The sequence below is a fragment of the Bombina bombina genome, chromosome 6 (assembly GCF_027579735.1).
Source record: "Bombina bombina isolate aBomBom1 chromosome 6, aBomBom1.pri, whole genome shotgun sequence".
NCBI lineage: Eukaryota > Metazoa > Chordata > Amphibia > Anura > Bombinatoridae > Bombina > Bombina bombina.
Genome location: NC_069504.1, coordinates 573,967,913 through 573,981,337, shown reverse-complemented (window position 1 = coordinate 573,981,337; position 13,425 = coordinate 573,967,913). Strand labels below are relative to the sequence as shown.

Here is a 13,425-nt window from a genome sequence, read left to right as displayed (position 1 = left end):
CAGCAGGGGGTGTCAATCAACCCGATCGTACTCGATCGGGTTGATTTCCGGCGATGACTGTCCGCCTGCTCAGAGCAGGCTGACAGGTTATGGATCAGCGGTCTTTGTGACCGCTGCTTCATAACTGCTGTTTCTGGCGAGTCTCAAGACTCGCCAGAAACAGAGGCCATCAAGCTCCTTACGGAGCTTGATAACTAGAGGCCTTTGGCTTTATCTTGTAAACTTCCTTTTCTAATTTTTCATCAGGAGAAGGCTGTTCTTTGAACTAGTTATTCCTTTCTTCCCAAGATGGTATCTATGGATACTATCAACCAAGATATTGTGGTTCCTGCTTTATGTCCATCTCCTAAGAATTCTAAGGAGTGACTTCTTCACAACAAGTATAACTTAAATTCTATGTTAAAGAAACAAAAGATTTTAGGCTTTCTTCTTCTCTGATGAAACACATGTGCTCATGCGTGAAATGCGTCAGATAGTAGGAGCTCTTATGACCTACTGTTTATTACTTGAATAAACCATCTTTTGCACTGGCATCTTGGTTCCGGTTTTCGTCTCCTTTTCCTTGTTTCTTCTTCTCTGTTCATCCATTTTCCTGGACCTTGCAAGGGTCATAAGCAGTTACCTTAGCCGCTTGGCTTAGGGCCCTTATTCTTACAACCTAACAACCAGGGAAAACTGGTTGTAAGGTGGCTAGTTGGTCTTCTTTACTTGTGATGTCTTGTAGACTTGCACCATATGATGAAAGAAAACAAAATGTATGCTTACCTGATAAATTAATTTCGTTCATGTTCATGAGAGTCCACAAGTCACCACCCTTTAATTTGCATAATTTTCAGTAATACTTGTTTTACACTTACATTGCCCCGCATTTATTTTCCAGCTTCTGTTTTCCTCCATCTATTGGACATATGTATGACTGAGTGATTCAGGCAGAGTAGAATGGAAGCTCTGGTATGCAGGGATGTTTTTGCCTCCTTCTAATGGACTGGAGGGTAATTGCACATGTGATGTCTCACTGACTCTCGCAATCATGAAAAAAATTAATTTATCAGTTAAGCATATTCTTTTCTTCTTATAATTAAGCTATTTATAGATTATTATGTAATATTGGAGTTATTTAAAATTTGGTGGAATGTTTAAAAAGTTATTATGGATTTTGAAAGACTTGATTTCTGTTCTGTATTTTTTATTGTAATAGAATAAAAAGATAATCTTGTTTAGTAATTAAAAGGGATTAACATTGAAAGTGTTTTGTCTCTTAAACTCAGCTATTTGTCTTAATCATTTGCATGTTGAAGTATGTCTTTAGAATGTGGAAAATTAGGTATCTAGCAAAGGTGATTAAAATACAGAAAAAAAGATTTCAGGAATGTCTGGTCTGTCCTGGTAAAAGCATAGTGCAAAGGATAAGCATATGACTGTCCTGGGATACGCATAATGGCTGGGATTTATCAGAAGGCTTTTCTGGAATAAACTTAATGCCTAGGATAAGTATAAGGATGTTCTTGTATAAGAATAAGGCTATGCTGGGATTAACATACTTTAAGGGTATTCCAATTAATCCTCTATTTTGTTTGGATAACGACCAGACTGGATGGTCTGGCAATTTTTTTTATGCTGTCAAAATGTAAATGTTTAACCATGTAATACAAGCTGTTTTTAATTCATAATTAATTCATATATTAGAACTTGCTGTAAACTATTATTTTATTAGAAGCCTTATGTTGTACCAGCAATAGTGTATGTTATTTCATGACAACTGTAATTATGTTTTCTAGGGTACACAATTTTACAGTTATTACAATTATATATTGATGATCAATAAAGCTGCAGATTTCAGATTTCTATTCTTTATCTTTATTGTAGGGAAAGGAGCTCAGAAGTGTGAATTAACATGCAGAGCAATGGGCTACAGGTTCTATGTGAGGCAAGCTGAAAAGGTAATAGATGGGACACCATGCGACTCAAACGGAACAGGGATCTGTGTTTCTGGGCAGTGTAAGGTAAGCATTGCATGCATCATCTTGGGTACTTTTCTGACACTGTATAATTGCTGCTATGGGAAACATGCTCCCAGATACTCAATGATACGCATTCATCTTATTCTTATTGGTAGTAACTGAATTTAAAGGAAAGGAAAACAGACAGTAAAAATATGGTTTGAAGTGGGATGAAAATTGTGTTTAACATATACTGAACTATCTCTCTATTTATGTGCAACTGTAGCTCTCTGCTAGTACCAAGGAAGCTGGTGATTGAACACCTGGTGATTGAACACCGTGGGGCCTATCTATCAACCGTTGCACTGTTTTCTCTAGTGTTCTCTATAACAACTTTGTCAAGAACAATGCACTTAGTCTTGTAGTGTACTGGGTAAATAGGTGTGAATGGAGTGTGAAGCCAGTATTCACCTATCACTTGTTGCAAATTCATCATGTTAAATACTGCTAGTATATAATTGAAAGAAAAAAACAAAACTATGACTGTAATACATATAATGTAGTCATATAACCATTTATGCAAAAATGCTGTGTGCTAAAGGTACCTAGCATATCATCAAGCTGGTAGTGCCTATCCGTGGTTTCTTTGAGGCTCAGTTAAGTTGTTTGAAACAATTCTGGATCTTAACAGATTTGTGAGAAATCTTACACTTAATAAATATTTTAAACATAGTCCTGAAACAGATGATGCCACGATACTATAGCCAATGTGGATTTAGAGAGAGTTGAATTCTCATTCGAAGAGGCAAAATATTATCTTGCCCTGTTAAAACTTGAAACGGAATCAGGGGGCAAAAAACAAATAGAGATAAAATGTAAGGCCCCCTCAGCCTTCTATCCTACACGGAAGAGGGGAATATACCAAGAATAATTTCATAAAAGAGTAGAAATGGAGCTTATTAAATTACAGGATTCATCCTCCAAAAGGAAACAAAATTTGACAAAACAGGAGATAACAGCTATTGACAAATTGAAATCTAATGATTCGATAGTCATACATCAGAGTGATAAAGGGGGCAACATAGTGGTTCTTAATAAGCAGGATTATGTCCAAGAAGCAATAAGGCAATTGGAGGACACAGATGTGTACCAACAATTGGATTTTGACTCTACAATTTCCTTTCAGAGGAGCCTCGAGCACATCTTAGATGAGGGCAGAGATATAGGTGTATTTGATGAAAATACATATAATTTTCTCAATGTGAAAAATCCGAGGGTACCTATCTTCCACCATCTTCCCAAGACTCATAAGTGATTGGAGAATGTGAAGGGATGACCCATTGTATCGGGTATAGGGTCCCATTGTATCGGGTATAGGGTCCCTCCTTGAGCACTTGGGGGATGGATGGAGAGGATAGTACAGCCCTTAGTGAGGATTTTGCCTTCATATCTAAAGGACATAAAGCAGCTTCTGGTGATGTTGGATAATATAGAGTGAAAGTCAGATTATTGCTGGATGACAGTGGATGTTGTTAGTCTGTATTCCAGTATACCACTGGATAAAGGGATGTTGGCTATTAAGTATTTCTTGGATGAGTTCACAGGCTACTCAGTGATCCACAAATGTTTTATACTGAGAGTACTATACTTCTTACTTACACACAATTACTTCTCCTTTGGGGGCAACTTCTATCTCCAGAGACGAGGGACAGCTATGGGGCAACCTTTGCCCCTGCTTTTGCCAACCTTTTTATGGTCTGATGGGAGCAGTCCCAAATCTATGGGGATGGATGCCCCCATGGGGGGAAGTATTGTGATGTATAAGAGGTATGTAGATGAACTACTCTTCGTATGGAAGGGTACTGTGCAAGAAATTGAGACATTTGTACAGGCACTTGATTCTAATGCAGTGGGACTAAGTTCCACATGTATAAGGGAAGAAAACGAGCTAGAGTACTTAGATTTAGTACTATCAGATACGGGTAATAAGATTGTAACTAAACTTCACAGGAAGCCGATAGCTGGCAACAGAATACTACACTCAAAAAGTATGCATCCCAGACACACCAATTCGAGGAAATATCCAAGATAGTCAAGGGATGCCTTTATCCATGAGTTTTGAATGGTTGCAAATGTGTTCCCAGAATGAATAAGACCATGGGTAACATCCTGGCCCCTAGTGAAATTAGACTTAATAAGCACAAAGGCAGTAGCTGGCTACAATGCAAGGGGCACTATAAGTGTGGAACATTTAAATGCAAAGCATGCTCGTATACAATGGTGGGGAACCAATTCCAGTCAGCTGTCACACAAAAAGTTTTTTTCCATAGATACATGTACTAACTGTCTTTCGATAAATGTTATCTACTTAGTATCTTGTATACAATGTAGAAAACAGTACGTTGGTCTCACCACTAGGGAGGCTAGGGTGAGAATCAAAGAGCATCTTAATGATGTAAAATCTATATTGCCAGACTCTCAAGTAGCTTTACATTTTAAATTACAACATGAGGGTAATGTTAAAACCTTTAATGGCAAATTATTGAACACGATACAAACATATCGTTACGCACACAAGAGGCTTTTTGGATTTTTAAGCTTAAAATAAGAGCCCCAGGGGGGCTCAGTATACAAACTGATTTGATCAACTGCTGGCAATAAAGTAGTGGTAATGACCCCTAAGAAAGATTGAAAATAGGTATTTCTTTGGACACCTAAACACTGGGTACTTGTGTGTTTGTATATATATATATATATATATATATATATATATATATATATATATAGGTCAGAAAATACCAGCACTCTCTCTTCACAGATCTTAAGTCCGGGGTGCACTCAGAATATCCATATGAGAAAGTAAAAAAATAGAGGCACTTGCCGTGAGCAAAAAAAGCGTGTTTAATCACATTTTTTTTTAAAAAAAACCTCTAAAAATATGTGATTAAACACGCTTTTTTTTGCTCACGGCGAGTGCCTCTATTTTTTTACTTTCTTTTATATATATATATATATATATATATATATATATATATATATATATATATATATATATATATATAAGCAGATACATTGATACATTAGAGAATCAGTACACACTTATGAGAATCCATGCCTTAATTTATACACACAAGAAAAGAGAAACTAATATGAGCTTTTTTGCATGCTATAACATAATTTCTATAAGTTTAAAAAAAATATAGCATTACAGAACGGGATTTTTGCTCATTTCAGTGGATATATATGATGTTGGAAGTGTGTTGATGATAGTAACAGCTAAATATATGTGTATTTTCAGGAAAAATGTGCAATTTTTCAAACAATATCCTCACTTGTTTGTGGATTAGATATGAATACATATATTGCTTCATTTGGGACTATGTCTCTTTCAAAATGGTTGAAAGTTAACATAAGGCTTCTTTGCCGGTAATTTGTATGATAATTGATTAAATGTATGTATATATTGTTACTTTGTATTGCTATGCACTAACATACTAGTGGTTTCCCTGTGAATGCAAAGGGTTATTAGCAGGTAGTGTTTTTACATCAAGAGCAATCACTGATATTTAAACAGACTGCTGAGCCAGGTGTAACGCGGTCTATGAGTAAGGCATGAGCTGAAACACGTAAGACTGTTGTTTCACCGGCTTTTTGTTTGTGATTTTTTTTAAATGCTTTTTATGCTTTAATAAAAGCTATGTTTTAAACTTTACCTGGTCCCCTGCCATGCTTTATTTTTGATCAGTTAATTTGTATGCACAGTTTAACTGTATTTCTGTCTAGTGCAATGTGTCTGGCCTTTGGGCGTGCTGGATCTTTCATAAAAGACTTAGGGCCAGATTACAAGTGGCTTGCTAATAATACACAATATCATAGAAGGGTTAGCAAAGCCGACTTTGCTCAAGTGCGAACTTGCTAATTTGCACCCATATTACAAGTTGAAAGTTATAGGTTGCGCAACTTGAGACCTGAAGTAAAGTGTATAGATTAAAAAACAAAATTGCACAAAACAGCTCAAAAACCTATTAAATTAAACTATAATACTCATCTATACACTTATTATTAAAAATATATAATTTAAATATTAATATTAATAATTGAATATTCGCTGCCCGTGTAATGCGGTATTTGTTTCGTTTTAAACAAGATGAATACTGACCATTTGTGAAACATTTTCATTTGTTTTTATTAAACGAATGTAGAAGTTCCATTGCTACAGGTGAAAAAGTTTACCTGTAGCATAAAAAACTCACCTTTAGCACGCTGGAGAGCTGCGCAAATCCCGATACTTCTTCACAGAGCCACGGGGGGCGCTAATATGAGGCTTAGTGTGGCAGCTCCCAGGGCCTGCACTAAAGGACCTTCTTTTTCATTCATTTGTTTTCTTTAAATTTCATGCTGAATTTATTCGGATATTCATTTCATGAAAATGAGACAAATGTCCGAGTTTCGTAACAAAACAAATGCATTTGTCTAATTTTTATTCATTTTGAATGTGTTTTTTTTTATGGAAATACTTGAAATTGGTATGCTTTCACAAATAATATTATTTTTAAATAGATATTTCTATATATGCCTGTATATATAATATCTAACCATCTATCTTTATCTATTCATATAGTTGTATAGATTTATAGTTTACAAAAAATAATTTTATATATATATATATATGTATATGTATATATAAATATATACACACAAACATAAAAAGACCATTTTCTTCTATGTGAAGAACATAGGAATGTAAAGTATTCATAACTGTGTTTAGTGCAGTTGGTCTTCTGTGGTGTCAGGTTAGCATGCCCCACAGAAGTCTATTTGCAGAATGCGTTAGCGCAGTAGTAATATCCAAAGTCCTGAAGATAGCGCGCCACGGTCTTTTTACTTTCAACTTGTAATACACTTGCTAATATGGCCGTAATACATTTTTTGCTTTGAGCACAGTTAGCACGCAAGTGAATGGCTTATTTAGTGTGCCACTTATAAGATGGCCCATAGTTTATTTGAAGGAAGTGTTTGTTTTCATCTTTTGGAACTTGCCCTTATTGGTATTAGGGAGAGGAAGATTTTCAATCATTTATAATAAAGGATGGATGGTATTTGTTATATTTTTATTGTAATACTTAGATTACACAGATTTGAACCATGGAATCGTTCAAAGTCACATTGACTTTCTTTGTTTTTAGTGAGTTTTGTATGTATTAATGAAAGAACACCAATCAATAAGTCAAATACTCATATTGTTTTAAGGAAATTCTACTTCGATTTTTACCTAATTGTTCATTAGCTAACAGGACTTTCACTGACTAATACCATCATAACTGTTGGAAGACTCTTTTTCAATAGTTTAACCCTGGGCTGGTCTTAGATATTAAACAGTGCAACATTTTTCAACAAAATTACAGTTTAAATGCTTTCAAAACATATTGGGCTAGATTACAAGTGGAGCACAATTTTAATGTGTGCCCGTAAACATGCAAATTTGACCGTCTACGGGCACACGTTAAATAACCAGCCATTACAAGTAGTTTGTTAATGCAACAGTGAGCTCCCGGTAGCACTTTGCGCTAAAATTTATTAACAAGAGATCAGATCTCTGGTTAATGAAAAAAATGTCCCTAAAATAAAGTGTACAGTTCATTTCTAAAAAAAATATAAAAAATATATGTAATTTTTTTTTATTAAAATAACTGCACAAAGCAGCTATAAAGGTTTAAAGTGAGGGCATGTGGGGTGTTAGACAAAGTACTTTTACATATCCGTCTATATAAAATATATATACATATAAACACATACATATATATGTATGTATTCATAATGGAAGTGCACTCTCGTGAGTACAAAGCACTGAAGTTGCGCTAATCATTCTAGCGTAAATTGCAAATGCGCTCAAGTGTAATACGAGCACGCAAACAATTCCAAAAACCCCATATTGCTTGCGCGCAAACATTTGCGCTCCACTCGTAATCTGCCCCATTATATGTTATTGGCTGGAGGAGATAGATGAAGAAAGCCTCAGTGAATTTATAACATGATCTTGCCTAAGCAATGGGGCCCTCCTGAAGCCTAATAAGCGTCGATGAATCTAACCCATGTTTTAATTATTTATTGAAAATTGTTGCTTAAAAGAACATGCAATTGTAATCAACTTTCCAATTTACTTATCGAATTTAATTTGTTTTCTTGCTATCCTTTGTTTACACTCTCATATGCACGCACATTACACATGCACACACTCATATACACGCACATCACACATACACACACTGATATGCACACACATCACACATAGACACACACATATGCATGCACACAACACATACACACTGTCATATGCACACACACAACACATACACACTGTCATATGCACACACACAACACATACACACTCTCATATGCACGCACACCACACATACACACACACACATATGCATGCACACAACACATACACACTCTTATATGCACACACATCACACATACACACTGTCATATGCACACACATCACACATACACACTCTCATATGCATGCACATCACACATACACACTCTCATATGCACGCACACAACACATACACACACTCATATGCACACACATCACACATTCACAATCTCATATGCACACACATCACACATACACACTCTCATATGCATGCACATCACACATACACAATCTCATATGCACGCACACCATACACACACACATATGCACACACATCACACATACACAGTCTGATATGTACACACATCGCACATACACACTCTCCTATGCATGCAAACAACACATAAACACACACATATGCACCCACACCACACATACACACACTCATATGCACGCACACCACACATACACACACATATGCATGCACACAACACATACACACTCTTATATGCACACACATCACACATACACACTCTCATATGCACACACATCACACATACACACTCTCATATGCACACACATCACACATACACACTCTCATATGCACACACATCACACATACACAATCTCATATGCACGCACACCACACACACACACATATGCATGCACATAACACATACACACTCTGATATGCACATACACACTCTCATATGCATGCACACAACACATACACACACATATGCACCCACACCACACATACACACACTCATATGCACGCACACCACACATACACCCACTCATACGCACGCACACTAAACATATAACCACTCATATGCTGCTTTGCCTTAAAATGCGTGGGCCTATTTTTTCTCCCATTCTGGTCCTGCCTTTGAATACATTTAGTATCCCCATATATATATAAGGGAACTAATAGACCTTGCCACAGGAATCACCACTATGTTTTCCATATGTTAAAATGAAATGTTGCAATGTATTTACTGTTACTTTTATAGTAATTTTATTGCGTTTTCTTCCTTGACCTATGAAATATACTCAGCCCGGAACGCTTCATCTTTGTGGCATTGATTACAATCAGTATTAAATGTTACCATACATAAGGGCAATGTATTTGCTGTAAATATTTCAATAAGTAATCTAAACAAAATCATCAGCACATGCTTTGGTTTCCATTTAAATGTCATCATAAAGTAAATGTTTTTTGTAGTTCTGTCTGTTACATCCACACTCTGCCATAATGAATTTGTAATATTATCAGCCGTCCGTCAGCATAATGATTATTTGAAAACTGATGCCTGGAACTAAAATGCAGTGTAATTGGAAGTAATCATTTGATAAAGAAACTGGATTCCTTCTGTAAACAATGAAAATACAGTACCAGAATATATCGTATTTATAAATTTAAGAGGCAATTTTAGATTTTTCCTCTTAACCCTTGACTTCCAAAGTAGGTTTCAATGTAGAGAACAATATTTATATACAGCATGTAAATTTTCATATATGATAACATCACAGAAATTGTCACAGAAACAAACTGTACTGTACAATATAAGCAGTTAAATGACTATTATGTGTAGTAGAATTACATAATCAACAAATGTATGATAAAATATTACAATGCAATAATACTCTAAACTTCAAATAAGTGTAGATTTATTTAAATGTTTTTCTTCATTTCCCTGCTTACTTTGTCATAAATTGGAAATGTTTTTTTTTTGTTTTTTTTATCCTGAACGTTTAATTCTTTATTAAACTGTATTTGAGACATAAATAGCAGAATAATGCTTTGCCAATAATTCTTCTAACCTGTGGTAATATTGTCATAAATAATATTCACAGATCTGGATACATTGAACATGTTGTATGTGTCTTTTTATAATATACAACACTATATAATATAATATGAATGTTTTACATTCCAATGTTCTTCACATAGAAGAAAATGTTCTATTTATTCTTCTATAGATATCTGATGGTATTTTGGTACAATATATATTTATACACATATATATATATATATATATATATATATATATACACACATGATTTTATATATATATATATATATATATATATATATATATATATATATATATATATATAAATGATTATATATAGGTATAGATATATACAGTGTATATATATATATATATATATATATACAGGGAGTGCAGAATTATTTGGCAAGTTGTATTTTTGAGGATTAATTTTATTATTGAACAACAAACATGTTCTCAATGAACCCAAAAAACTAATTAATATCAAAGCTGAATAGTTTTGGAAGTAGTTTTTAGTTTGTTTTTAGTTATAGCTATTTTAGGGGGATATCTGTGTGTGCAGGTGACTATTACTGTGCATAATTATTAGGCAACTTAACAAAAAACAAATATATACCCATTTCAATTATTTATTTTTACCAGTGAAACCAATATAACATCTCAACATTCACAAATATACATTTCTGACATTCAAAAACAAAACAAAAACAAATCAGTGACCAATATAGCCACCTTTCTTTGCAAGGACACTCAAAAGCCTGACATCCATGGATTCTGTCAGTGTTTTGATCTGTTCACCATCAACATTGCGTGCAGCAGCAACCACAGCCTCCCAGACACTGTTCAGAGAGGTGTACTGTTTTCCCTCCTTGTAAATCTCACATTTGGTGATGGACCACAGGTTCTCAATGGGGTTCAGATCAGGTGAACAAGGAGGCCATGTCATTAGATTTTCTTCTTTTATACCCTTTCTTGCCAGCCACGCTGTGGAGTACTTGGACGCGTGTGATGGAGCATTGTCCTGCATGAAAATCATGTTTTTCTTGAAGGATGCAGACTTCTTCCTGTACCACTGCTTGAAGAAGGTGTCTTCCAGAAACTGGCAGTAGGACTGGGAGTTGAGCTTGACTCCATCCTCAACCCGAAAAGGCCCCACAAGTTCATCTTTGATGATACCAGCCCAAACCAGTACTCCACCTCCACCTTGCTGGCGTCTGAGTCGGACTGGAGCTCTCTGCCCTTTACCAATCTAGCCACGGGCCCATCCATCTGGCCCATCAAGACTCACTCTCATTTCATCAGTCCATAAAACCTTAGAAAAATCAGTCTTGAGATATTTCTTGGCCCAGTCTTGACGTTTCAGCTTGTGTGTCTTGTTCAGTGGTGGTCATCTTTCAGCCTTTCTTACCTTGGCCATGTCTCTGAGTATTGCACACCTTGTGCTTTTGGGCACTCCAGTGATGTTGCAGCTCTGAAATATGGCCAAACTGGTGGCAAGTGGCATCTTGGCAGCTGCACGCTTGACTTTTCTCAGTTCATGGGCAGTTATTTTGCGCCTTGGTTTTTCCACACGCTTCTTGCGACCCTGTTGACTATTTTGAATGAAACGCTTGATTGTTCGATGATCACGCTTCAGAAGCTTTGCCATTTTAAGAGTGCTGCATCCCTCTGCAAGATATCTCACTATTTTTTACTTTTCTGAGCCTGTCAAGTTCTTCTTTTGACCCATTTTGCCAAAGGAAAGGAAGTTGCCTAATAATTATGCACACCTGATATAGGGTGTTGATGTCATTAGACCACACCCCTTCTCATTACAGAGATGCACATCACCTAATATGCTTAATTAGTAGTAGGCTTTCGAGCCTATACAGCTTGGAGTAAGACAACATGCATAAAGAGGATGATGTGGTCAAAATACTCATTTGCCTAATAATTCTGCACTCCCTGTATATATATATATATATATATATATATATATATATATATATATATTCCTCTATATGCAGAACATTGGAATGTTAACTTCTGTCACTCACATCCTCCTTTGGTCTCTCACAATCCACCCTATTCCCTACTCACCGTGATGGACACTCCATCAACCTGGTATTTTCCTACCTCTGCTCTATATCTGCCCTCACCTGTCGCCCTTTTCCCATTTCAGACCATCACCGCTCCAATTTTCAAAAATCATTCAAGATCTTCTCCCTCACACTTCCACTATAACCTGCCCTGACCTCGCTACAGCCCACTATAACAAAACTCCCTTCTCTGAACTAGACACACTTGCCCCTCCCCAACTGCGCAAAACATCACGCCATCAGTTACAGCCCTGGCACTCTCAGCAAACACGCTATTTGTAAAAATGCTCCTGTACTGCTGAGCGCATCTGGACGAAAACTCACTCTGAACCCGATTTCATACACTATAAGTTTATTCTTCGTTCACACACTTCTGCCCTTTACTTAGCCAAGCAAACCCACTTCTCTTCTTTCCACTCTTTCCTCAAACCCTAAATGACTCTTCTCTAACTTTAACTTTATCCTCTACCCACCTGCTCTACCCACTTTCTGTCTTTAGTGCTCAAGACCTGGCAAACTACTTTTTAAACAAAACATGTACTATCCAAAGCAACATCCCAACACCAAACTGCAATATTTCAACAACAGGCCCAGTTACTCCCTCTGCCACCCTCTGCATCTTCCATCCAGCCACTGAGAACCTATCTCTCTCTACTGGTTATTCCCATCTTCTTTCAAACACGCAAAAGTCACTGCCATACTCAAAAAACCCTCCCTTGACCCTAATTCTCCTGAAAGCTACCGCCCCATATAACTGCTTCCACTAACATCAAAACTCCTTGGAAAACTAGTTTACAATTGCCTAACCCACTTGCTGTCCACCAACTCCTTGTTTGACCCCTTGCAATCTGGATTCCACCCAAACACTCAACTGAGACTGCCCTTACCAAGGTTACTAACAATCTTCTCTCTGCTAAAAGTAATAACCACTACTCTATACTCATCTTACTTGACCTCTCAGCTGCCTTCGACACAGTTGACCACCCCCTCCTCCTTAGCTCTTTTGGCCACTGTGACACTGCTATTTCTTGGATTCACTCCTATCTTTCTCACAGGTCTTTTTCTGTGTCATTTGCTGGTGACTCCTCCTCTCCAATGCCTCTGTCTGTTGGAGCACCTCAAGCATCTGTTCTGTGTCCTCTTACCACCCAAACATTAACATGTCCAAGACTGAACTCCTTCTAATCCCCCCCCTTCAATCTCTACGCCGACTTCTGACTTTTCTATCCCTG

General features: G+C 36.5%; 1 protein-coding gene across 1 annotated transcript in view; it reads left to right on the top strand.

Annotated features, from left to right (window-relative positions):
- Positions 1–13,425, top strand: part of THSD4 (thrombospondin type 1 domain containing 4) — a 1,326,695-nt gene that overhangs the window by 702,992 nt on the left and 610,278 nt on the right. The window contains exon 7 of the mRNA XM_053717542.1: positions 1,867–2,003. Coding sequence (XP_053573517.1) covers positions 1,867–2,003 — 137 coding nt within the window. The remainder of the gene's footprint in view (positions 1–1,866; positions 2,004–13,425) is intronic.